Genomic DNA, 24,258 nt, shown 5'->3' on the forward strand with positions numbered 1-24,258 from the left:
TTTGAAATTGGCCTCCAGAGGAAACAAGTAAGCCAGCCTGATTTTGTATTTCGCACTAGCCTTCTAGACCCCTTCTACTTGGTCCGGAAGATGGATATATGTTTTGTGCTCACAGGAAACAAGTCCTTTTTTCTCTCAAGTAGAGTGGGTCTGAATGGACTGTGTTTGGTGGCAGTGGAAGCTTGTGTGTTGGCAGAAGTAAGGCAGTCATAAGCAGGTGAACAGTGACTGAGAACACCAGATTCTTCCCCTGCAAGGGAGGGAGACAGGGGAGGTTTCTCTTGACAGTTGGTTATCTATCAGAGATGCCCATTCCCCACATTTCTGTCAGCTCTCTAGATCTCTCTGCCTTGACTAACTTCTTCTCTGCCCTTTTCCTGCAGGGGAACAATGGCCTCAAACCCAAGGACAATGAGTTCACATCCAAACCCTGGCACTGGCCTATCAACTATCAGGTAGGGCTCAAGGCTAGAGCTGCTCCCAGGAAATGGAGCCAAAATAGAGACCATTGAGACTTGGTGAGGGTGGGGTGGACGACTGGGCAAGGCTTTACCTGGCATGAGGTGGCCGAAGACGGGGCTCTGTTTTCTGTCCTGATTCTGAGCTGGCCTTCCCAAAGAGCTCACATAGAATCGGCACTCCCGGAGCCTCCTGCCCAGGCTCCCTTCCTGTGGAAGGTAGCTGGTCCTCCTTCCCGCCGGAGCACGTGTGGCAGGGTGCACCGGGTCCGGGATCAGCAGGGTGTCTTCCGCTCCGCAGGGCCTGCGCTTCTCAGGGATCAACGACACAGACTTCCGCGTGTATCTGCTCGGCAACCCGGTGAGTGCCCCGCGCGCTCCCTGCGTGGGCCCTCAGCCTGGGTCTGCGGCAGGCTGCGGCTCTCCTCTCACCCGCCCGTTCTCCTTCCCGTGCAGGTGGTCTGGTGGCTCAATCTGTTGAGCATTGTCCTCTACATCCTCTTGGGGAGCATCATTGCTGTCGCCGTGCAGAGAGGGGCACACCTGCCTGCGGAGGTGGAAGGTCGGTCCCTGGGGTCTTCCTCCCCGGACCTAGCACCTGGCCGGAGCCTGCTCTGCCGAAGGGCCATTCTGCCTTCACCACCCCACCGCTTCCCTTGTCCTTTGCTTTTTAGAGCTCAGTCACCAAATACCCAGTACTGTGTTACACTCCATCCTCTCAGCAGCCCTGTAGAATAGAACATTCTTAACCCCATTTTATGGCTTAGGACGCAAAGGCACAAAGAGAAGGGACTTATCCCAGGACATATACTAGTAAGTGTAGAGCTAAGGTTCAGGCCCAAGTGGTCTGACTTTAGAGCCCTCACTTCCGAACTCTATGCTCTGTATAGAGCTGCCCACCTTTTCTTCTCTGTTGCTCTCTGTTCTGTGGCCCTGTCCTCTAGTGGGGTAGGGACCACAGCCCCTGAGACTTTCCCACAGGCTCTTTTTACCCTATGCAGCTCCCGTGTGAACAGCCATGGCCCTAGACCCCCTCTGTCCCATCCATAATCATCTCTGACTTCACCGCTGCCCTGTCCGCCCCTGCAAAGATCCTTGCAGCAGCAGAGATGTGGGAGATGGCAGTGGGCTAGGGGCGGCTGTCTGTGGGCCGTGCAGCATCTTGGCTTCTTTGGAGGCTGGGCTGTCTCCTGCTGCTGTTTGGTGCATCTGTGTGGGTGCTGAGGCCTCTCCAAGCAGGCGGTGAGCAAGGCTCTCGAGGGCCAGCTGCTCCTCTGGTCCAGCTGCTGTGGGCTCGCTTAGCAGCTTGCTTAGTGCTCCAAATGAGGGAGGCAGGCCTGGTAAGGGCTTGTGGCCTAATCCAGTCCCCTTGCAAGGAAGGGGCAGAGCTGGACGAGAGCAGGGGTCTCTGCCTTCTCCCTGGCTGCTGACCAAGCTGTGCTGCTTGGGGTCCAGGGCTGTCCCAGGTCCTGCTGCAAGGAGGTGGTCAGCTCCTGCTCGGCTGGATGCTCCATTACTTCCCGTTCTTCCTGATGGGCCGGATCCTCTACTTCCACCACTACTTCCCAGCCATGCTCTTCTCCAGCATGTTGACAGGTCAGCACCGCCTACCTGGCCTTGGGGGAGGAGGGCCGGGGAGCAGCACCGAGGGGGAGTCTCCCTGCTTCCTGACCTAGATGGCTGCTCTCTGCTGCTTCCCGGGAAGCCATCCTCTGACAGCGTGGGGCTAGGCCTGGCTCTCTTCTTTCTCCCAGGGATTCTGTGGGATACTATTCTGCAGCTCTGTGCCTGGAGTCTGGCCTCCCCTTTCCTGGCCAGGGGCATGTATGCGGCAGGACTCCTGAGCCTGCTTCTGGGAACTGCCTACAGGTGAGTAGCCCCTGCCCCTTGTATTGCTGCCCCCCTGTTCCCTGCCCACAACTCTGATACCTTTGGTGCACTTTAGAGTCCTCCGAGGTGCTCTTAAAGCAGGGTGGTGCCAGGGCCCCATCTCTGGAGACTCTGATTCAAGTGAGCCAGATTTCAGGGCTCCCCAGGTGACCCCAATGTGGAGCCAGATAGGAGAAAGTTGGGGCTGTGTGTTCTTTCTTTTTGTTAGGGGGCCCAGCTTTTGTACCATCCCAGCTGCCTTTCTTTAGTCGCCTCAGCTTCCCGCCCGACAGCCCTGGCGGGGGTGGGTGAGGCAGAGGGTGAGGGAAGGGTGTGGGGCGTACCTCAGAATAACTGCCAGGAGGGTGTTGCTTGGCCTCACTGCCCCAGCTCTGGGCCAGTCTCAGATCCCCTGTGAAAGTCACTGGCCTTAAGGGGCCTGGGAGGCAGCATTAAAGTGTGAACAGGAAATGGTGGGCCTGTGATCTGAGGGCACATGCTCATTTTAACAAGTACTCTGAGCCAAACAGCCATGGCCAGACCCGACCAGACCCCGGGACTGGTCTCTCCCCTGGGCCTCCTGGGAGGAGCCCTTTCCTTCTTTGTCATTAAGCCAGCATCTACTAAGCCCTCGGACTACGGTGTGCCTACATGTTGAACTCAGACATGGTGATGAGGAGTAGGTCCTGTAGGTGGAGACGAGCTGATAAGCTCCAGCAGGGGCTGCTGAATTTCAAAGATCGGTGGGGCCCTTGCCTCTCCCGGGACACTGGGTACCAATGGCCTCCCTCTGGATTCTGTCTCACAGCTTCTACCTCTTCCACCCTCTGGCTTACGGGATGGTCGGTCCCCTAGCCCAGGACCCCCGAAGTCCCATGGCAGGACTAAGATGGCTTGAATCATGGGACTTCTGAGGCTACTGCTACACCAGCCTGAGTCCAGGAACTTTCTGGGGACAGCCAGCTGTGCAGCCAGTCCCTGGACCTTCCCAGCTGTGGGCAAAGCTGCCCGAGGAGCCTGAGGAATTCTGCTGCCTGCCAGGATCCAGCTCTGGGAGCATACCTGGAATTTAACCCCACACTAGGGAGAGCCGCAGCGCTGTCTGCAGAGATCCCGCTGCTGGGATCCCGTAGCTGGGAATGGCTCAGCAACACAGGCCATCTCTCAGGCCCGTTTCCCCAAGTGTGCAACATAAGGAAGGATGAGTGTGTGAGAGCGTGGGGGTGAGTGTGTCGGAGTGGGAGGGTTCATTTGTTCATATACCTGTGGAATACAGACCGTGACTGTGGACAGCTGAGTGTCATAAACTGTAAGAAATAGTCCAGGGCTATAGTAGTATTTTCTGGTATATCTTTCACACTGGATTTAGTTTGAAAAAAAAGAGCCACCCCAAATTCTCTGACCTCCAAGAAGGCTGAGCTCACTGGGCCCACTTGGGGATATCACCAAGGACAGACAGATGGGGCTGTCAAAGCCGTGCTGCCTTCTCCCCACAAACAAACAGAACTGAGTGCCCCTGAGCTGGAGGGCAGGCCTCCCAGCTGCTTCCTGGGGGAACTGCCGGCAACTCCCTGGGGCAGCAGGTGCCTGCACTTCCTGCCTGCAGTGTGCACAGAGGACCGGGCTCTGGATGACTGGTGGGAGGAACGGCGTCTTATCCTTGGCTGCTCTGTGTTCCCAGGCCCTGTGTGCCGGAGGTGGTTCCTGCTGTCCGTCCTTCTCCCTCCGCATCCAGCCTGGCTACAGGGTGGTGCAGATGCGTTCTCCCCATGGTGGGGAGAACCTCTGGGGCCCCTGAGCAGCCGAGGCTGGTGGGCAGCAAGGCAGGGATCTGTGGTGCCACGCTGGGGTCCCAGTGGGCTGCCGCAGCCCATCAGGGTTGCTGCTCCTGTCACTCATGAGATGTTCCCCACGTCTCTGTCTTCCCTGCTGCCCTGGATACATTTCATTTCCCTCTCTCTGTCACCGTTTCACCGATCTCTTTCTCCCAAAGACCCAGAGCACCTAGAAATGCAGCAAAGCTTCTACTTTCTACCACTTAAAGGCCCAAGCAAGAAGCTCAGAGCTGTTCCTTTCACTTCCTCCCCAAATGGAAGAAATTAAGAAAGCCCTTGGGTCAGAACTGCACCAGGCCCAGGCGCATGCTTCAGCCACCTCCCTCCCGCCGGTGCGTGACAGAGTATTTTGTCTCAGAGGACTGTGATGCTTCCCGGTTTAATGATGAGGCTCTGCCACACTTCATCCTCCCTCCTCTGTACCCCCACCGATTCTGACAGGGTCAGAGCTCTTTAGAGCATCTTCCGGAGGCGGTTGCCACGGAGACTGGAAATTGGGCCCAGGGACAGGCTGTGCTACCTACTGGGCATGGGGAGGGACGCTTCTGGCCATCCTTAGCCGTTCCGACTGGCCATCATTAATGTTAATAGAGGAAATGCAGCAATGTCAAAAACAAGGCAGGTTTGTTAATTAGATCTGGGGTGCGATGACCTCCCTCTCCCAGGGCTGCAGCCCTTTTGACTTCCCCTGGCAGGAAGTGCTGCCTGTGTGCTGAGTCTGGGCTGTGGGCTTAATTGTGTTTCTGGAAGGGGGAGGAGAGCAGGGATGAAGAACCTCTGCTCACCCCTTCCGCCGCATCGCACCACTGTCTCTCCTGCCCTGGGTGGAGCTGGTGTCTCCTGAGCTGGGCGGGGCAGCCATCTGGGTGGGCTCTCCTGGAGGGAGAAAGTGGGAGTCTGTCCTTGCCCCTCAGCCAAGAACTGTGGCCCCACGACAACTGGGAGGGGACCGAGGTCCCCTTGTACCTTCTTGTTTCCTACTAGGAGCTGGTTGGAAGGGAGGAACTCCGAGGAACCAGAGAGGCAGCCACTCTGAGTGAGGGCGGGGAAGGAGAAAGCTTCCTGCCCATGGCTCCCTCCTAGTTTGGCCACACTGGGGACAAGGGGCTCCTCTGTCTCCTCTCCTGCTTTCCAGGGATGAGAGAATTGTTGGCTTACTCCCTCCTCTTCCTCTTAGCCCAGACTGGCAGACATTCTCTGTGGACAAGGCCGTCTGGGCTGGTGCAGCTTCCGTGCTCAGGTTCGGTTGGTGGTAGACACTGGGGACAGGCGATCAAGGTGGGGCTCCGAATGTGGGCTCTGGGGCCCAGGAATTCATGGAAATGTGACGTGCCCTACAGACTAGCTGGTGGAGGAAGAAGATGTTTGTTAGCGCAAACTCCAGCCAGCTTTTTGAGCCACAATTTTATATATTTTTTAAAAAGTTTCCACAGATAATCAGAGGCCATTTACTTTTGTAATAAATAGCTCTTATTTTGAATGCCATGGTGTTCTTGTCCTTAATTGAATCTGACTTTCCTTCGGGTTCCCAGAGAGAAGACAGGAATGTTTTGAGTGCAGGAACCATTCCACCGTGTCTGTGTCCGAGGCCCTGGCTGGGCAGGTGAGCCTCGTTACCCCAGGGGGACATTTGGGCCCTCCCGCCTACAAGGTTGCTTGAGTAATGTTGGTTGTTCTTTTAATTTATTTTAACTTACTCCAAAATAAGTAGGAAGCTGGACCTTACTTTTTCTCTTATAACTGGCCATGTAGTAGGGCAAGGAGCACGAGAGAGTAACAGTTGTCCGCTCCTGAGGCAGCTGTGTGGCCCAGCATTGTAGCAGCTTCCACTGTGCTCACCAGAGACCCCATCCCACCAGGGGTCTTCTGTTGTGAGGAGTGACGCTAAGGGTCCAAAAGATGTGAGATGTGTTGGCAGTAGACAGGGGGAGGAGAGGAGTAGCCTCTCTGGGAAGTGGGGGCGGCCTGACTCCCCCGCCCTCTGGGGACCAGAGTGGCTGGAGGGGGTGGGGAGGGGCTCATGCAGATCTTCAGAGCATGGAAAACACCAAGTCTGGGCGGGTTAGAAAAGGACCAAACATGTCTCGGCTTGCACAGCTTACTTTCCCAAGCCCGATGGCTCTGTGTCACTGGATCCTCATGAAGGCACAGCGAGGTCAGTGCTGGTTGATTAATCTCTCAGTGCTGAGAGGTTATTATTTGCCTGAACATCTGCCTGAATTCCACACTCAGTCAACAGCGGGGCCAGAACTGAGCACCAAGTCGGCCTTTTCTGTTGCTCCAGCTTCATCCTGGGGCTAGAAGCCCCTTCCCAGAACAACCTGGAAAGCCTAGATCCCTTGGGGAGAAGGCCTGGACGCAGCTCAGTGTCCAGATTTAGCATGTTCCTTTGTACATGCTGCTTAGTGCATCCACAGCTGACCCGGGGGCCGGTGTTCGCTGCTGGACCCAGCCCAGTCGTCTCTCAGGAAAAAGAGCCCTGAGAGGTGGCACTTGCCAGTTTCCATGGTGTAAATACTCCCACCATGGCCCATTTCAGGCTACCATCCTGATGTCACTGTGTGAGATTTTGGAAAGCTAGCTGTGTACAGCTGGCTCTCTGAGGCCACCAAAGAGCCAGCTCCGGACACCACTGACCCAGACCCAGGGCCCTTGGCTGGTTCTCAACTGTGGACACAGCTCTTGCTCATAGTCCACCAGAATGGAGGAGGCAGTGGAACACAGGGGCATGGAGAATGGGCTGGAATCAGACTTGAGGGCAAATCCCGGCCCCGCCGTGTACATCCGTGGGATCTGGGACACGTGACCACACCCCCGGGCTTCTGTTTCCTCCATGTAACCAGAGGACAACAAATGGTACCTCCTCGATAGTGGTCTGGTGAGGATGAAGAGTGAATGATGTAAAGACCCTTGCAAAGAGTTGGGACCAGATGGCCCAGTGGACGCTGGCTCTGTTCCTGTCGCCAGCTCCACATCAGCAAGCATTGGCTCTAGAACAGCACTCCCCTTGCCTCCACTAGAACCTGCTACCAGGTCATGGGCAGATGCCAGGCAACCATAGGAGCTCTTGTGACTTCTTCAGCCCTCCGACACGGACTCAGACCCTCTGTCTCCTGGTCGGAACACCCTCTCTCCCCCCGGCCCTACTCAGGCCCAGCCAGGTTCTCAGGTCCTTTTTCCAGGGAAGCAGAGATGACAGCGCCCTGAGCCCCCTCCTCCTGCCTTGAGACAGAGTGAGTGCTGCCTCCACCACTTACCAGCTAAAGCCATTAGTTGCCATTAACTTATCAGACCCAGACCCTGTCCAAAGGGGAAAGGAGGCAAGAAGGTCCCCAGTGTAGACTCTTGCCAGGAAGTGCACACTGAGTGGGGTGGGAGGCCTTAGATAAGCCAGGTGACTTGCACAAGGCACAGGGCATCTGGGCACTGAAAGGTGGAAGTCACCAGAGACCTATGTGGCCTTACCCCCAAGACCTGCTGACCTGGCTGCAGGTCATGGATACTGAATGAGAAATCCAGCCCCCTAGTAATCTAGCTTTCCTCTCGCTTTTGCCTCCAGTCCCTCTGTGCTCTTACTCGGGGATCTTGGACTCTTTTGGACAAAAGCCAGGTTGCCTTACCCTTGCTCTCCTGCTCAGCGCAGAGACCCCAGAGGTGTGTGGGGAGATGGGGAAGAAAGGAATAAGGTATATTCCAAATTCCTGGGCATGGAGCCTCAGCCTGTTCATGACCCCTGGCCCGAATACCATCTTGTATCCATGAGCCAAAGGAGGTGGGCTGAAAGGCTCCTTGAGTCCCCACTACCCGACCCCCTTACTGAGGACACTGAAAGAGAGAAGCAAGGAGGCTGAGAGGAGCTCAGAGACTGGAAATAATGAAGGATAAATGGGGGTTTGGCTCTCCAAAGCCTGGGTGACTAGCCCTGGGCCGGAGGAACTTTCATGCTTGAAAGAAAAAGGCTTTGGGGCACCCGCGTGGCTTAGTCAGTTAAGCCTCCAACTTGGTTTTGGGCTCAGGTCATGATCTCAGGGTCCTGGTGTGGGGCTCCTTGCTCAGTGGGGAGCCTGTCTCTCTCCTGCTGCCCCTCCCCCACCCCCTTAAAAAAAAAAAGAAAGAATCAAGCTTGGGCTTAACAGGTGGTCAGCTTCATACCCTGAATGACAAGCATGAGATTCTACTATCTGAACTTCAACTGAAAGAACAAAATAATACTTCTATTAAAATTTTTAAAAGTCTATTGAAAATCGTGGAATAGTAGAATGCTGGAACTTAGCTCCCTGGATATCCAGGTACTGCAGTGGTCCCAGCTAGACCTGGCCCTGGCCAAGCAGAGCTGTGGCCAGACTAGAGCTCTCTCTAGAACCTGCAGGCCTGGGGTGCCTGAGTGGCTCAATGGGTTAAGCCTCTGCCTTCAGCTCAGGTCATGATCTCAGGGTCCTGGGATGGAGCCCTGCATCGGCCTCTATGCTCAGCATGGAGCCTGCTCCCCACCCCACCCCACCCCCACCCCACCCCCACCCCCGCCTGCTTCTCTGCCTACTTGTGATCTCTGTCAAATAAATAAATAATCTTTAAAAAAAAAAAAAAAAAAAAAAGAACCCCAGGCCTGACTGGAAATGGGGGCGGTCCTGGCCCTGGCCCTAAGATGTGAGAGCCCTGGGGTGCAGGGACAGGGGTTGGGGGTTGAGGTGGGGGATGCTTCGGTCCGACCCAGAGTCGGGCAGAGGGCCTCTCCAGCCTCAACCTGGTCACACAGGCAGGTGCTCGGCATCCCCGGCCCCACGTGGGGCAGAAGGAAGGAGAACCTGTGCCAAGGGGGTGGCGAACTCTAATGCCTCCAGGTAGCACCTGAGGAAAGCTTGCGGAGAGGTGGCACGCACAGAGCCTACCTAACGCGGTCAAGTTCAGCTAGTGCCCTAACCAGCAAGTGGTGGAATCATCACCAGTTTCCGGATGAAAAACTGAGGCCCAGAGAGGCTCGACGATTTCTGTGAAGCTCTGAAGCCCAGGCGTTTCCCGGGCCACCAGGTCGTCCCTGGCCACAGCCGGTTGCCCAGAGATGAGCGCCTTGACGGACGGAGAGGGGCGGGGGCCGCGGTTGCTTTAAAGCGCCCGGGCCGGGCGGCGCGGGGCGGGGCGCTGTCGGAACCGCGGGGCGCAGGGCGCAGCGGCCAGAGCGGGGTCCCCGGAAGCGCCAGCCGGGCGGGCACGGCGGGGCGCCTCCACCTGGGGCCGGGAGGGAGCGGTGGTAGGTCCCCGCCCGGCGGGGGGTGGGGGGGCGCCGTACGGGGGTGCAGAGTGGCCCGCGTCGCCGCGGAGATGGCGCGGCACGTGCGGTGACGGTGCCCGCGCCCCGAGGGTCCCAGCCTCGCGTCCCGCGTCCCCGGGCGACCATGGAGCGCCCGGAGCCCGAGCTGATCCGGCAGAGCTGGCGGGCGGTGAGCCGCAGCCCGCTGGAGCACGGCACCGTACTGTTCGCCAGGTGAGGGCTCCGCGAACGCCCCGGGGGTGCGGGTGGCGGGGTGCCTTGCCAGAAATGGATTCCCGGCGGCTGAACCGGAAGGGTCCGGAAGGGGAGGGAAGGTTGGCCCGCTGCCTTGGCGCCGGGGCCCTTCCAGATGTGCGCCAGAGGAGCGAGCGCAGCGACGGGTGGCGCAGCCCCTTCTGTGCTCCACACCTCCCCACCTCCCACCTCCAGCGGCGGACGCGCTTGCAGCGACTCTCCGGGGACGGGCGGGGGTCCTCCCCGGCGGATCTCCTTCCACTCCGGCCAGCAGGCGCTGCTCCCCGTGCTGCGCCCCTTCCCTGGCTCGGCTCCTTAGTGCTCAGTCCTTGGGTGGTGCCTGAAGTGTATCCTCCCTCCACGAGGGCTCATGCGGGGAGCCTGTGCTGGGGCTCCTGAAGGGAGGGCACGGTCCAGGCCCTAGGGGTGCATACTGCCAGCAGCCAGCAGAAGGGCAAACCTTTCCCAGGGAAGGACCGGGCTAGGACGGGAGAACCACCAGGGCAGGGATGATAAGACCCCCATGGCTCACCGCGCAGGAGAGGGGTGCACAGACCCCAAGGGGAAGGGAGGTCAGTCTCCAGCCTTACCCTGAGAGTCTCAGCCATCTGCAGAGGCAATGGTCTGTCACCATGGTTTCTCAGGAGTTTGGATCCCAAAGCCAGCCCAGAACTCCTGAGGAGGGTTTTGCAAAACCTCCTCCCCAAGGGGGAATGCATTCGCAGGGCTGCGCAAAAGCCCAATAAACCCTCTCAGAAGGGACTGAGAGCTTCTGCTTGTGCCACGGTTTTCTCCGTGGGTTTAGGGACCCTCTGTGGTTCTGCTACTTCCAAGCTGTGTGATCACAGGAAGCTTACTTAAACTCTCTGGGCTTCTGTTTCCTCCTCTGTAAGACTGGGATAACAGTTATACCTACTGCTTAGGATTGTGAGGGATCCGCAAGTTAACCACATGTAACGTACTCAATGTCCAGTAAGTGTAAGGAGTTCTTAATAGTTTGTCATCACTGGCCCAAGCCCCTACAGACATGATGAGACTAGAAGGTTCTAACCAAGAGTGGAAGGGGGAGAGAGAGATGGAGACAGAGAAGGGAAGAGACAGAGAAGGGCTTTCCTAGTTGAGGACTCCTTCCTCTCCCAGCCCTCTGAACTGTTTATAGAGGGGCTGCTGTATGCCGGGTCCTATGAGAGGCCTAGGGACTCATTGTTCTTTTCAGGGTGCCCCACGGGCCGGTGGGAGAGGTGGGAAAGGGGTGCCCGCAGAGCTGGCAACGGGGTCCGTGCCAGGTTGGAGGGTGTGTTCTGGCTTCCAGCTGAATCCCTGCCTCCCTACCCCCAGCCCGGCACCGCTGGGCCCCCAGGGCTCCTGGGACTGACGCCTGGCCTCCTCCCACAGGCTGTTTGACCTGGAGCCTGATCTGCTGCCACTCTTCCAGTATAACTGCCGCCAGTTCTCCAGCCCGGAGGACTGCCTGTCATCCCCCGAGTTCCTGGACCACATCAGGAAGGTGAGGCGGAGGTGGAGCAGCCTGGAGACCCGGGAGAAGGTCCTCCCAGGACAGAATGGGAGACTCGGGCTACGGGAGGTTACTTCTGGCTTGGCCAACTTGTCCCTGCTCCCCCCTTGCCCTCAGCGTTGGCACTGATCCACTAGGGGTTCCCTTAGAGGCTCATGACTCTCACAGTGCCTCAGTTTCTCCTCAGCCGGGGCAGACAGCACTGTCCCCACTGCCATGTAGCGGGCCCTGAGACCCTCAGAGGAGAGGAGCTGCCTTCACAGTATAACACTAGTAGTTTGGCCACATGTTGAGTGCCTACTCCATGTAGGCACAGATTGCCTTGCATTTCTTTTCTTTTCCTTCCTTCCTTCCTTCCTTCCTTTCCTCCTTCCCTTTCTTTCTTGTTAAGATTTTATCTTTTTTTTTTTTTTTATTTTTTTTTTTTTTTTAAAGATTTTATTTATTTATTTGACAGAGAGAAATCACAAGTAGATGGAGAGGCAGGTAGAGAGAGAGAGAGAGGGAAGCAGGCCCCCTGCTGAGCAGAGAGCCCGATGCGGGACTCGATCCCAGGACCCCGAGATCATGACCTGAGCCGAAGGCAGCGGCTTAACCCACTGAGCCACCCAGGCGCCCCTGATTTTATCTTATTTTTTAAAGTTATCTGTACACCCAGCCTGCTGCTTGAACTTACAACCCCGAGATCAAGAGTCACATGCTCCACCAGTGAAGCCAGCCAGATGCCCCGTGGCCTTGCATTTCCAGATCCTGGAATACAAGGTCCTGGTGGACCTGTCCTACTCTAGGTTGGGACCCCCCAGGTTCTGGACTATGGTTGTGAGCAGGTGGGATTGCTCTGGCCTCTCCAGTTCACTGCTGCCTTGGCCTTGGCAGGTGATGCTCGTGATTGACACTGCAGTGACCAATGTAGAGGATCTGTCCTCGCTGGAGGACTACCTTGCCGGCCTGGGCAAGAAGCACCGTGCAGTGGGTGTGAAGCTCAGCTCCTTCTCGGTGGGTAGAGGCACTTCCTGACCCGAGGCCACCATGCTCCCAGTCCTCCCTGTCCATCTGTTCTTTCTCCCCATTTCCACACCCTCAGATGACTAGGGCTGGTGGGCTGCAACTGGTACTTCCGTGCTGTGTGACCCCTGGCACTGCCTTGACCTCTCTGAGCCTCCAATTTCTCTTTCCTGGTGTGGCTTTTCTTAGAACCATGGAAAGTTCAAGAGCCCCTGGGATTAGCCAGTTTGCTTGGTTTCCTATCGCTGTGTATAAAACCATCCCAAGCAAAGGATTGCTCCTTTCTCTGGGTTCAGTGGGGGCAGTGCTTTTGTTCCACATGGCGGGCCTGGAGGCTCTCACGTACTGCAGTCAGCTGGGCTGCTGCATCCATGATGGCCTGTCATCCTTCAGGATCTCTTTCCCTGCGGAGTCTCGTTACTCGGTGGCCTCTCTGAGCGTCCTTGCAGAGTGGCGGCTGGATTCCCAGAGGGCGGAGCCCCAGCGTGCCCGTCCTCTTCCAGCCCCTGCTTGCATCCCTCCTGGTGACGGCTCAGGGTGGAGCGACCCCGCTCAGCGGGCGTGAATCCTCGAGGTGTGGTTCACTGGAGGCTGCCGACGTGACAGTCTACCCCAGAGTCCCCTTCCCTCGCCAGATGGTCAGCACCCAGAGGAAGGGACAGAGTTAGTCTTGTCCTGTCTTGAGCACTGCCACAGTGCCTGGTCTTTAGTGGATCTTCTGGATCTTCAGTAAATATTTCAGTATGTCAGTAAATATTTGTGGACTAAGTAAACCATATTTTGTTCTAACAATAACAAATGAGAGCCATTATTATTCTTGAAGGCCTACTGTGTACAGATGCTGTGCGAAGAGCTTTCTGTAGATGATCACATTTGCTTGTCCCAGCAATCCAATGAGCTGGAATTTTTACTTTCCCTGTTTAACTGAAGAAGCAACTGAGGCTCAGAGAGGTCACAAAATTTGCTCAAGGCCACACAGCTTATAAACAGTAGAATAAGCAAGGGAACCCTGGTCTGTCTAGTTGCAGAGTCTGGGCTCTTAATACCATGAGTGAGGCCTTGCAGAAGAGGAAATGGAGGCCTGGGGGCAATGACTTTGCTTTCTCTAGGCTGGGGGCTCCCAGGCAAGGCCTTGGCCCCAGTCATAGGGTGGTTTAAAGGCTGGGAATGGAGCAAAATACTTCAGTCACTACAAAGCCTCAGATTTAGGGGGAAAGGTGGGTCCCCTATGGTACCCAAGGATTGGGGCAGAATCCTGCTTGGGAAGCATGGACCCCGTGCAGGAGACAAGAAGGGTCCGGGCCTCAGTTATCTCACCTGTGGAATGAAGCAATGCCTCCCCGCCTTCGGGAATGACAAGGTGCCTCTTGCCTCTGCAGACGGTGGGGGAGTCCCTGCTCTACATGTTGGAGAAGTGCCTGGGCCCCGCGTTCACACCAGCCATGCGGGCCGCCTGGAGCCAGCTCTACGGGGCCGTGGTGCAGGCCATGAGTCGAGGCTGGGATGGCGAATAAGAGGCGCGGCCCCTGGAGGGCTCCACCTGGCGGCTGCCCTCTGTCTGTGTCTGCCTGTTCCTCTGTGTCTGTGGTAGCCCAGGCTCCCTTAGCCCTTCCCTGCATCTTGGTCCTTATCCCCTTGGCTGTTCTGGGAGGTGACAGAGCAGGACTGGGTCTCTGTCCCCCTCACCTCCAACTGTAGATGGGGGTGGCTTTTCCTTCCACAAGGGGATTTCCCTGCACCCCTGGTAGCCTCTTCGTTGCCTGCCTTCTTTCCCTCTGGCATCCCCTTCTCCACTAGGAGAAGAGCAGTGTTTGGTCACGGACATGGCGTGGGGCTGGGAAGGTGGAGAGCTCTGATAGCACGGGTGCTTGTCAGCCGCCCTCGTCTGGCGGGCCTAGGCCAAGCAGGGGAGTGGGGGGCAGAGCCTTCCATGCTTTTCTCTCCCAGGGGCCTTTGCCTTTCACAAGTAAAGAGGAGGGACTTTGTTAGCCTTTGTGGTAGAATCCCAAGGAGTGGGAGCAGGTAGCCAAGGGAACCACTGAGGACAGGAGAGCTGACCTCATCTGGGTCCCAGATGCCCCCTGCCAGGGTAGTATTTCTTTTGCTGTATCCTGTTCCCCCATTCAGGCTACTGCTGGGAGCTCCTTTAGTACCACGCTGCAGGAAGAGCTAGCCAGCCGGGGGAGGGGGGGTGGATGGGAAGGGGGGAGTGCGAGGAAGGAGGGGTGATTTCATTTCAAAGAGCCAAAGAGACCTGAGTTCCAGGTGGCTCTTCCCCACCCCCTCCAGCAGGGCTGGGTCTTATCCCCGCCACGCCACGCACCCCCCCCCCCCCGCCTCCTTTCTGCTACTGCTCACGTGCACTGTGGGGCCACAGCTCCCCATGTTTAATACCTGCTGCGTGCCTAGGCTGCTGGACCAGAGAGAGAGTGGCCGGAGAGGCCCTCCGCCCTCACCCCAAGCTGTCTGCACTCTTACCTTCTGCTCTGTGTGCTGGTTGTGTAAGCTCATGAGGAATAAACCTGCTCTGTGTGCCTCTCTGATCTGCCGGGACTGGTCCTTTCTTGGTTGTTGATTTGTGGCCAGAGGAAGCTGCAGGGCGGGGGACCTAAGGACAAGGTAGGAGGATGGGGTGGGGAGGGCCGAGGCCAGGGTGGGTATAAGAGAAAGGAGAGGCATGGGGAAGGCCAGAAGCCGGTGGCAGAGATGGAGCTGGGAGTCTGTGATGGAAACTGGCTAGCCGGGCACTAAGCTCAATTCTTCTTCTGGGGCATGACGCCAGACAACATTTCCCAGCCTCCTTTGCAATTAGGTGGGGGCATGTGACGGAATTCTGACCAATGGAATGTGTGCACATGTGCACCCCCTCAAACCCCTGCATGCTCAGAGGAGTTCTGTGATCCCTCTGCCCAGCCTGATGAACAGCTTACAGTGACCTTGAGGGCCACGTTTTGAAGATGGCAGAGCCACAAGGTGGAAGGAGCCTGGGTTCCTGAAGCGCTGCTTGGAGGAGTGTACCCACTAATCAGAAGTACCTGGTAGGACCCAGGAGCTTCTCCATCCTGTGCAACGAAGACTCACCCATTTTGAATTTTATAGGAAAGAGACATAAACTTCTATTGTGTTTGTGCCATTATACATTTGGGGTTGTTTTGTTCCAACACACACCCACACTAATCCACTGAAGCAGATCGCTGGTCAGGAGTCTGGGAGCCCACCTCCTGGTGGACAAGGTCAGGCCAGGGAGAGGAGTGGGCCAGGTGCTGGGGAGCAGCAGAGGACCCCAAAGGTTCACAGGGTCTCCGAGGAAGTCTTGTAGACCTTCCCTGGTTGGGCAGGTGCCAATTCCAGAGTGGGCTTTTTAAAGGAGATTAAATGGGTTTACCTTTCCAGAGTTAAAGAGCGAATATGAGCAAGTGTGTGTGTGTGTGTGTGTGTGTGTGTGTGTGTGTGGTCAGGAGGATCAGGCAGATGGAGGTAGAGACCCAGCCAGGACCTGGAGACGGGCAGCAGCATTTAGAGTGGGTCTCACGTGAACAGGCTGTGAATGGCTGGAGGGCCGCCCCTGGGCCCGCTGGTGTTGACCTAAGACTTTTCTCAGCCCAGACCAATTGTTGCTGGTGCCGCCAGGGCCTTGCTAGCTCCCAGCTGGAGCCTGGTTTTGGGTAAGCTCAGGTGACCGGGCCTGGCAGCCTGTGTAACGATGGACATGGAGCCTGGGACATGTTAGGAATGCTTTTCCCTGCTGTGGCACCACAACAATTTTCTCTGGAGCTCAGGGCTCCGGGGAGAGAGGGCCTCCTCCACTGTGAGCCCTAGTAACATCGGACACTCGGGGGGCCACGCTGGGCCTGCAGCTCCTGAATATTTCCCTGGGGTGGCCTGGTTCCAAAAAAGCCCAATGGCCTTCTGTGCCCTGAAGCTTGGGCCATCCTAAGCTCGGGCTGTGTGTGTGTGCCTGTTTGTGTGCGAGTGTGTGTGTGCCTGTGGCGGGGTCTGCTTGCTTCTTCCTCCATTCCATCTCAGCTCTGATTTCTCTCCTGTGTGCCTCTGCCTTCTGCCAGCCCCCATCTGCCATCTTCTGCAAGGGGCCACTCCTCCCTCAGCCCTTCCCTCGCCAGCTACCACCCTGCTTCTCTACTTCCTCTGGTAGCAGAACTCTTCCGAAGGGTCTTCCCTCGCCATTCTCCACATTCCTTTGAGAGAGTGGGGACCGACTTCAACCAGGCTTTCATGCCCGCCCCCTTCTGTTCCACCAGGCTCCCCCAGGACCTCCGTCCTGCCCAGGTCAGAGCCTGAGTCCCTGTTCTCACCTTGCTCCTCTGATCAGCAGCTCTTGGAATAATTGATCACTCCTTCCTTGTAAACTTTTTCTTCTAGAAAAATGTCACATACACAAAACCCCGAGCCTAGTGAATCTCTGTGTGCCCTTCATCCAGCATCGATGTGAGCAACTCTAGACCCCCCCCCACCTTTATTCTGCAGAGAGGTTTTTAGGTTTTTTTCCAAGATTTTATTTATTTGACAGAGAGAGAGAAATCACAAGTAGGCAGAGAGGCAGGCATAGAGAGAGAGAGGGAAGCAGGCTCTCTGCTGAGCAGAGACCCCAATGTGGGGCTCGATCCCAGGACCCCAAGATCATGACCCAAGCCGAAGGCAGAGGCTTTAACCCACTGAGCCACCAGGCGCCCCTATTCTGCTGGAGAGTTTTAAAAGTGAATCTCAGACTTCGTGCTCTTTCTTCTGTAAAGTCTTCCACGGGAACATGTGGCTGATGATACCTTTTCCACCTTAATCTGCGCCATCAAAATACCTGCCAAGATGAGCAGTATCTCTTAGCATCACCTAATACCCGGGCTGGTTCCAGATTCCCCTGATTCCAGATTCCCCTGATATCTTTTGCAGGTGGTTTGGTCAGTCAAGGACCAAACATGGCCTCTGGTTGGGCCTCTTAAACTTCTCATCTCAGCCAGCCCCTGTCCCTTCTCCCTATGCCTTTGATCTGTGGGAGAAACCCGCTCACTTGTCCAGTGGCATCTCAGCGTTCTGAGTTGGCTGGTGCTTTCTTGGGGGTGTCTTTGAACTTACTCCTCTGTGCCCTGTAGTCACGGACATGTGTGGTCAGGACTGGGTGCTCCCTGCTTCCTTTCTGAGTCCTTTTCTTCCCCTTGGATTCCAGATGCCAGGGTCTCCCAGTTTTCCTCCTTCATCAAGGCCCATTCTGCTCCCTGAAGACCCCCCCCCCTCATCTGCCCTGGACCCCCCTGGCCTCCAGCTCGGGTCCCAGACAGTTCCATGCTTTAAACTCCCTGGACGGATGCTGACGACTCCGGTCACATCTCCAGCCTAACGCCCCCCACTCCAGACCCGTATCCAGCCCCTGCCCAATGTCCCTACTACGCATTTCAAGCATGACACCACCAAAGTAGAGCCTGGTATGTTCCCTGACTGTCAGGCTCCTTCCAGCATCGTGTGTCTTGGTAAACCCGTTTATCCAGCCATTCAGGCAAAAGAACTGGGAGGCCCTCCACACTTCCTTGCTTTCTCTCAGAGCCCACATCTAATCTGTCCACAAGTCCTCAGACCTGATCCGAGCTTCTCCCTCTTCCCCCTTATTCCTTGCCCCAGTCTTGTCGGAGCTACCACCATGTCTCTCTGGAGGCCTCCTGCAGAGCCCCAGTGGGGTTTTGTCCTCCACGTTGTCTCCACCAAGAGGCTGCAGTGATCACTTCGGAGCCTAAGGTGATCACATCTTTTACCCACTTGGAATCCTCCAGTAGCCTCCACGTCGCTGGAGTAAAGCCCAGGGTCCTGCTACCCTCCCAGACGGCCTCCCCCTGCTGCGTATTTATTTCCTCCGGATCCGCCCCCCCCCCCCGACGTCTCACCTCCAGAGCCTCCCCATGTGCAGCCACTCCCCACCCTTCCTCAAAGCACTTGACCCTGCTGACATCCATCATGTACATGGCTTATTGCATTTATAATCTTGCAACCCAAATGGGAAGGTTGCCGTGAAAGCCACGTGGGGCTCTGTGTTCAGAGGGGAGAGGAGCAGCGAGTCTTTAGGACTTGATGAGGACATGGTGGCCTCAAGTGGTCCTTGAGGCCCTGTGTGTGTCCCTCCGGCTCAAACAATGGTTCTTGTTACAAAGTAAGATGATGATAATGGAAGTCGTGCGGGTGCTAGGGATTAATCGCTTCGAAGACAGGAGACAAATGCTCGGGCCTGTGGATGGCCTACCCACACTGGACATCTGAGCTCCCTGGAGGCCTTCCCAGACGGTGGCTTTGTCTTTAGAGACGCTGCCGGCCGGCACGCTGCAAGGAAGACACAGCGGGAGGGCCGAGACCAGCTTCCCCTCTCTCTTGTCCACAAGAGCCTTGCCCTCTCTACCCTCCTGGACACTAGACGCAGCTGGGGGTGCCTGGGCCCCACCCCCAGAAACTTTAGGTTGTTCGGGGATGGGGCGTGGACACTGGGATCGTTTAAACTCTCCCGGGAGATTCCCACTTGCAGCCAGGGTGGAGAATGGCAGCATCTGTGGCTGGAGATCTGCAGGACTGTCAGGGCCCAGGGCCCATCCGATGTTTAGAAAGCAGCCCTGCTGAGAAAACCGTGCACTGCCTTCCTGTAAGCCAGCTCCCCTGGCTCCCCTGGGGCCTGCTCCAGAGCTGACTCAGGAACCCGGCTGTGGCCAGCTCGAAATGTCCTCGGGACAGACCTGAGCTCCCCCCAGCACTACAGAATTAGGTGGTGGGGAGCCAGCCCTGGAGGAAGCCGCCCCAAAGTTTGGCCTCTAGGCAGACGGTCCCAGAGCCCAGTGGCCTCCTGTAGCCCACAGCCCGGTTTGCAGTCAGGGGCTCCAGTGCCCCGGTGGGCACAGCCCTGTCTGGTGGCAGTCCTGGACCTCCCTACCACCAGGCCTCCCTCCTGGCCTCCCTCTCAGCCTGTGCCACCGTCCCATTCCCAGCCCCGCTCTGTCAGTCTTCTAGGTCTCCAGTCCTGCTGGCCTGCTGATACAGACCGACCAACCCCTACCCTCCCTTTAGGACTTGACATGGCTGGAGCGATAGCCAACCCTTTGCAGCTTGTCTATCTGTCTGTCTTACCCTGAGCAAAGTCCCCTGAAATGTCCACTGAACCAAGGAATGGCCCAGAGCTGTGATCTGGGGGACCCTGGAGGCTGTCGAGGAGAGCCTGAGAGACAGCTGTTACGACAAGGCTTTGAAAACCCCAGGAAAAGGTTCCTGGTCCTACAGCTGCCATCAGCCCACCCCGAGACCGTCCTGTTGTCCCAGGGAAAGGTGAGGAAGGCCGCCTCCCCCCTGAAGCCCCGTTCCCTCCGTCCCCCCAACTGAGTCTGTTCCACTCAGTCACACGGCAGAGTAGCTGTCGTTCTACCCCTGTTCTCGGGACCAGCCTAGGGTCACGGAGCTGGCTGCAGGAAGGCCAGAACTTTGGTCTCCTAGACCAGGACAGGCACCAACTTCCCCCCACCTCACGCCAGCAGGGAATCTCCCCCCAACTTCAGGTACAACAGCAGATCTAACTAGCCTTTGCCAGACAGCATCTCTTACCCCATTCTGGCCTGACAGCCCCACGTGCCTCCCTAAGGCCCAGCCTCTCTCCATTACCCCCTGTCCTTGTGCTGCTGCGTGGCCGGTGCAGACCACTTTTTCTGGGGGTCTCCCCTTGAGATCTTCATTTTTCAAGTCCAGCAGCTAGTCTAGCCAGTGGCCCACCCTGGGGGGCCAGCACTCACCCTGGGGCTTGTGCTGCCTAGCTGCTCGGCGGCTTCACGGGTAGCCCTCGGACTAGGAAGTCCTCTGCTCCTGCCCAGGGGGCTCTGAGCGCACCCGCAGCAGAATGAGTGGGGTAGATTCCCCCCATCTCTCTGCAGACCAGGCAGCGCTTGTCGGGCCTTCCTCTGTAAGCACAGGGGCCTGGGAAGGCCTTGGGGACCGAAGGCATGAAGCAAGGGAGGACGCCCCAGCCTGGCAACCTCAGGGAGGCTCATCCCTTAGTAGTTCTGGCTCCTTCCAGATGCAGAGGCACAGGCCAGCAGAGGTTGGGAGGACTTGTTTATTCAAGGCACAGTCATAGCATTAGTAACAAGAAGGTTCGGCATTCTGGCACATTCCTTTAGTGATGGTGGCCAAGGGAAGCCCACACCCCACACATGGGGCCCCGGAGGATGCAATGCTGCTGATAGGCACTTTGCTTCCAGAAGCATCTCAGGAAGAGACAGGCAGGCATGAAGCTTACTCTTGGCCCAGTGGGGCACTTCTTAGAGGCTCTAGGCAATCCTGGATTCCCTCAGAGGCAGCACCCTCCAGAAAGAATCAAGTCTGAGAGGTGGTGCTTCTCTGGAAGGTTGGGGAAGGACAGCTGGGAAGAGGGCTGGGGGTGGGGTCAGACGGTGGTGGGTGGAGGCCAGTGGGCTGAGAGGGCAGGCCGGAGGGGAGGCGCCTGGAGGGGGCGGAGCCTGGAGGGGGCCTGGGTGTGGTGCGAAAGGAGCCAAAGCATGGCCACCGGCCTTCGGCCTTCGCAGTGACCTCAGAGACTGAGCAGCGGCGGGGAGGGGGCCTGCCAGTTGCCCTGGGTCTCCAGAAAGAGTTGAGAAGTGAAAGGATTCTGGAAGTTTCCCAACATTTCTACCATCTTTTCTCAGAACCAACCGCACTTGGCTCAGATGCGGAGGGGCAGTTCCCCACTGTGTTGCCGTGTAATCGGCTGGGCTGGGACCCTTTCCATACGCAGCATCCAGAGGCTGCCAGGTGGGCAGGGGTCAGAGAGAGGAGGGACAGTGGCAGAAGCGGCAGGAATAGTCCAGTAGGGACTGTGGGGATGGGGGGCAGGTGCCAGCAAGGAGTGCCCAGGGAAGGAGAGCCTGTAGGCGAGCCACACGCACACCAAATATATCTTCTGGGGGGTGGGGAGGGCCTGGAGCCGGCCACCCCCTCATGAAATGGGCAGATCTCCTGGTTGGGGCCGGGACTACTGCTCTGGAAGGGACCCTGCCCTTCGTTGGCTGGTGAAATGCTAGGAGAAGGGGGCCCTGAGGGGCCTCCTCGGTTCATGACTGGACTGGCTGGGTATAATTTCCTCCTTATTCCTAGCAGGGCAGGAGTGGGAGAGACTGTGACTCCCCAGCTGACTCAAGCTTTCTGGAAAGATCCCTTACGCCAAGGTCTGGGCCAAGCCCTGGGAGTGTGGCAACGTTTGCCTCTCGGGAGCTATTTCTCGAAGTGAAGCCTGGAGTGTCTGCAGCTGAGGTGTGGGCATGGGCGGAGCGGGGGTGAACCCCAGGTGGTCTGGGTTCAGGGGCACCCATGTGCCTGGGACCTGGTGGGTTGGGCTCAGGTGAGGTGAGCCTAGCTTTCGGCAGAGTGGCTGCAGGGACCCACACCCTTGCGGGAGGGAGCTCAGAAGAGCCCTAGAGCACGCAGACCCCTTTCGACTTGGCTCCTTCTGGTCCCCTGAGGCCTCAGCCAGCCCTTGTCTTCGTCCTCCCCTGCTGTGCTGCGGGGTGGTCCTGATGGGGGCCTGTCCTCAGAGGCAGAGGTCTGCGTGCCACTGTCTCTGGCAAAGGGGCTGGGTGTCCCCAGCATGGTTCCTACTCAGGAGTCGGTCCCTCCAGGTCTTGTGTGGTGGCGGCCCTGGGAAGGCAGCTTTACTCCCCCAGAAAAGGCTTCTCCGTGGAGGACACAGCCCCCACCCCCAGCCCGTTCCTGGCAGTGTGTCTGTAGTGCCTGGGTCAGGACCATTCTGGAGGCCGCTCCAGTGGTCGTCGGTCCAGGATGCAGGTGGCCCCGAGAGAGGAAAGGTCCCGCTCGGGAGGCCAGGGAACGGCCTGTGCCTGCAGCCTGAAGCACGGGATTCTTAGCCTGAGCGGCTGCCCACCATGGCTACGCTGGGGGTCAAGGTACTCGGGTGGGTGTGAGGCAGGAGCAACTTTCAGTGGCCACATCCTTGACCTTGAGGGTCCTCTCATTAAGGCCTGGGGGTTGGGGAGCTGTATCTGGTTTCCTATCACCCAGCGTCCGGGGAGAAGACCCCGCTCCATGAACTCTGCCTCTGGCCCTCCCGCCTTGTAGTAACCAGCCAAGGTTGCCTTCATCAAAATGCACACAGGTCCCGTTTAATGAGCCCCGAGGGACAATGTCCCAGCTGCCCTTGCAAGAATAGGAAGGAGGAAGGTCTGTACCCTGCTGCTCCCGGGGATGGCCGCCGAGGGGCGGAGGACCAGGAAGGGTCTCAGCTGGCCCTAGCTCTGGGTGATCCCCGTGACGGGGCTGTTCTGGATGAAGGCCCGAGCACACCTGTGCGTCCTCAGGCCGCAGGGGAGGGATCAGAGCAGGGCTGGGGTCGAGGTGGGAGCTGCCCTGGGAGTTCCTCAGCAGGGCAGCTGGTTAAAGGTTGGCAGAGGCCCTGGAGAGTCTTCCGCGGGCGTCTTTCTGCCTCCTCCTTTACGCACGCTTCCACTCTGACCCCGGGAGGGCCTCTCAGCCTGCAGTCTCTGTGCTCAGGGCTTTAGCCACCTTTCCCGAGATGCGGTGCCCACCTGTAGCCTTCATCCCACCCCCGGCTCCCTCTGCACTGCCCAGCACCTCCCATTCGAGCTGCTCAGCAGGTCCGGGCCTCCGTGAGGCCAACAGCCGGGGCAAAGGTGTCTCCGTTGAGGCCTCCACAAAGTCTGCAGGAGGTAGTGGGGAGGGCCGGGTGGCCCTCCTGCCTCCCCCTGCTGGGCCCTTCCCTGGCCGCCGCTCCCGTGGAGTTGCCAGGTGGAAGCCTCCGGTCCTGGTCAGTGATACTGGCTCTGGCCCTCCAGTTCCAGCCCTTCCTGGAACTGGGCGGAGCCCAGCTCCTGTGCAAAGCCCCTCACACCATTCTCCTCTTCGTCCTCCTCCTGCTGTCTGTTCATGGTGCCATAGGTGTGCCGAGCTGGGGAGGAGGCAGGGGACAGGTTCATCTCCGGCTCCTGCAGCACAGTGGCCACGTACATCTGCTTGGGACAGAGGGGAGACAGGGGTGAGGCCGCACCTGGGGCCGGGCCCTGGGCACACCCTCACACTCATGCCCTGCCCCCCCAAGCCTCTGCCCCTCTTGAGGCATGAATCCTTCCTTCGCCCGCAGCAGCCCGAGGTCTGGCCGTTCGGCCTGCCGAGTGCTCTCGATCATTCAAAGGGTAACTCCGACTCCAAGGGTGAGTCAGTGCAGGCCTCCTAGCCCCTAGCCCCCTGCTCCTTCAACAAGGTTCTGATCATTCTTGCTTCCAGGTCAGGCTGAACCTGGGGGCAGATGATGCAAGCCTCCCCGATCTGGGGTCTGGAGAGACCCTCATCCCTGAGCTAGTGCTTTTCTTAGTACAGCCTAACAAGTGCAGCCACACCTCCCCTGGGGTGTGTCATTGGCTGGCCGAGGTCTTGGCCATGGGACCTGTCAAATCCAGGAATGGTCCCGGAATGCCTGGAAGAGCAGCGGAATAGAAAAACAGGAAGTACTAGGGACAGAGTTCTTTGTCCTCCTTCCAACGGCTTTTACACCAACTCCTTATTTTGAAAACGGGATTATGGGATAGAATTAACTCTTTCCTGTAGGAATTCATGTCAGTGAAACCAGAGCAGAGTCCTGGTTGATGAGGGAACACTTTTCTTCCAGAAGAATCTAGATATTTGCAGCATTCCAAAGTTACACCCCATATAAACCTTCTGGTTGTAAACCTAAGGGACAAAATGGTAACTGAACAACAGAGGGGCCGCTGTCATCCCGCTCATCTGGGAGTCACCAGCATCCTTTGTGGGGAAAAAAGGGGAGAGTCTGTGTCTCCTGGTGTAGGCACAGCACTGCCTGCCATGTGTTTTAGCCCCTAGGGCTAAATCAGAATCTTGCCAGACTTTGGACTGAACTTCTAGTTTTCAGGGAATACACAGGGTAGTGGAACCTGCTGCCAGACATCACGAAGAAATAGCCAGAAAAACCCAGAAGGTGGGGACTTCTGCAGGACCACTGGCTGGGTCTCTCTGACAGGCAATAAACACACGCAGGGACCAGACGCATCCAGCACAGAG

General features: G+C 57.5%; 3 protein-coding genes across 8 annotated transcripts in view; 2 read left to right on the plus strand and 1 right to left on the minus strand.

Moving 5' to 3' along the window:
• POMT2 (protein O-mannosyltransferase 2) overlaps nt 1-5,642 on the plus strand; it is a 43,000-nt gene extending 37,358 nt beyond the window's left edge. Inside the window, exons 16-21 of the mRNA XM_059182700.1 lie at nt 384-455; nt 760-819; nt 915-1,020; nt 1,914-2,054; nt 2,213-2,327; nt 3,136-5,642. Of these exons, the coding sequence (XP_059038683.1) occupies nt 384-455; nt 760-819; nt 915-1,020; nt 1,914-2,054; nt 2,213-2,327; nt 3,136-3,241 (600 nt within the window). The 3' untranslated portion in view covers nt 3,242-5,642. The remainder of the gene's footprint in view (nt 1-383; nt 456-759; nt 820-914; nt 1,021-1,913; nt 2,055-2,212; nt 2,328-3,135) is intronic.
• Nucleotides 5,643-9,331: 3,689 nt separating this feature from the next.
• Nucleotides 9,332-14,729, plus strand: NGB (neuroglobin). The gene is made up of 4 exons (XM_059182710.1): nt 9,332-9,644; nt 11,061-11,172; nt 12,058-12,177; nt 13,566-14,729. The coding sequence occupies exons 1-4, from the start codon at nt 9,556-9,558 to the stop codon at nt 13,698-13,700; spliced, it is 456 nt and encodes a 151-aa protein (XP_059038693.1). The 5' UTR covers nt 9,332-9,555; the 3' UTR covers nt 13,701-14,729.
• A 7,577-nt stretch (nt 14,730-22,306) lies between these two features.
• The window catches only part of TMEM63C (transmembrane protein 63C), a 126,396-nt gene continuing 124,444 nt past the window's right edge, over nt 22,307-24,258 (minus strand). For 5 of the 6 annotated variants that reach the window (XM_059182711.1, XM_059182715.1, XM_059182712.1 and 2 more), the window contains exon 25: nt 22,307-23,195. In XM_059182711.1, the coding sequence (XP_059038694.1) occupies nt 22,992-23,195 (204 nt within the window). In that variant the 3' untranslated portion in view covers nt 22,307-22,991. The remainder of the gene's footprint in view (nt 23,196-24,258) is intronic. The other variant, XM_059182716.1, reaches the window with a different exon arrangement.

Source organism: Mustela lutreola, chromosome 7, assembly GCF_030435805.1.
Source record: "Mustela lutreola isolate mMusLut2 chromosome 7, mMusLut2.pri, whole genome shotgun sequence".
NCBI lineage: Eukaryota > Metazoa > Chordata > Mammalia > Carnivora > Mustelidae > Mustela > Mustela lutreola.

Bases quoted from the DNA above. Each gene is read 5' to 3' on its own strand.
- NGB (XM_059182710.1), top strand. From the start codon at position 9,556: ATGGAGCGCCCGGAGCCCGAGCTGATCCGGCAGAGCTGGCGGGCGGTG. The intron at 9,645-11,060 runs GTGAGGGCTCCG...CTCCTCCCACAG, and splicing joins GGCACCGTACTGTTCGCCAG to GCTGTTTGACCTGGAGCCTG. The intron at 12,178-13,565 runs GTGGGTAGAGGC...TTGCCTCTGCAG, and splicing joins TGAAGCTCAGCTCCTTCTCG to ACGGTGGGGGAGTCCCTGCT.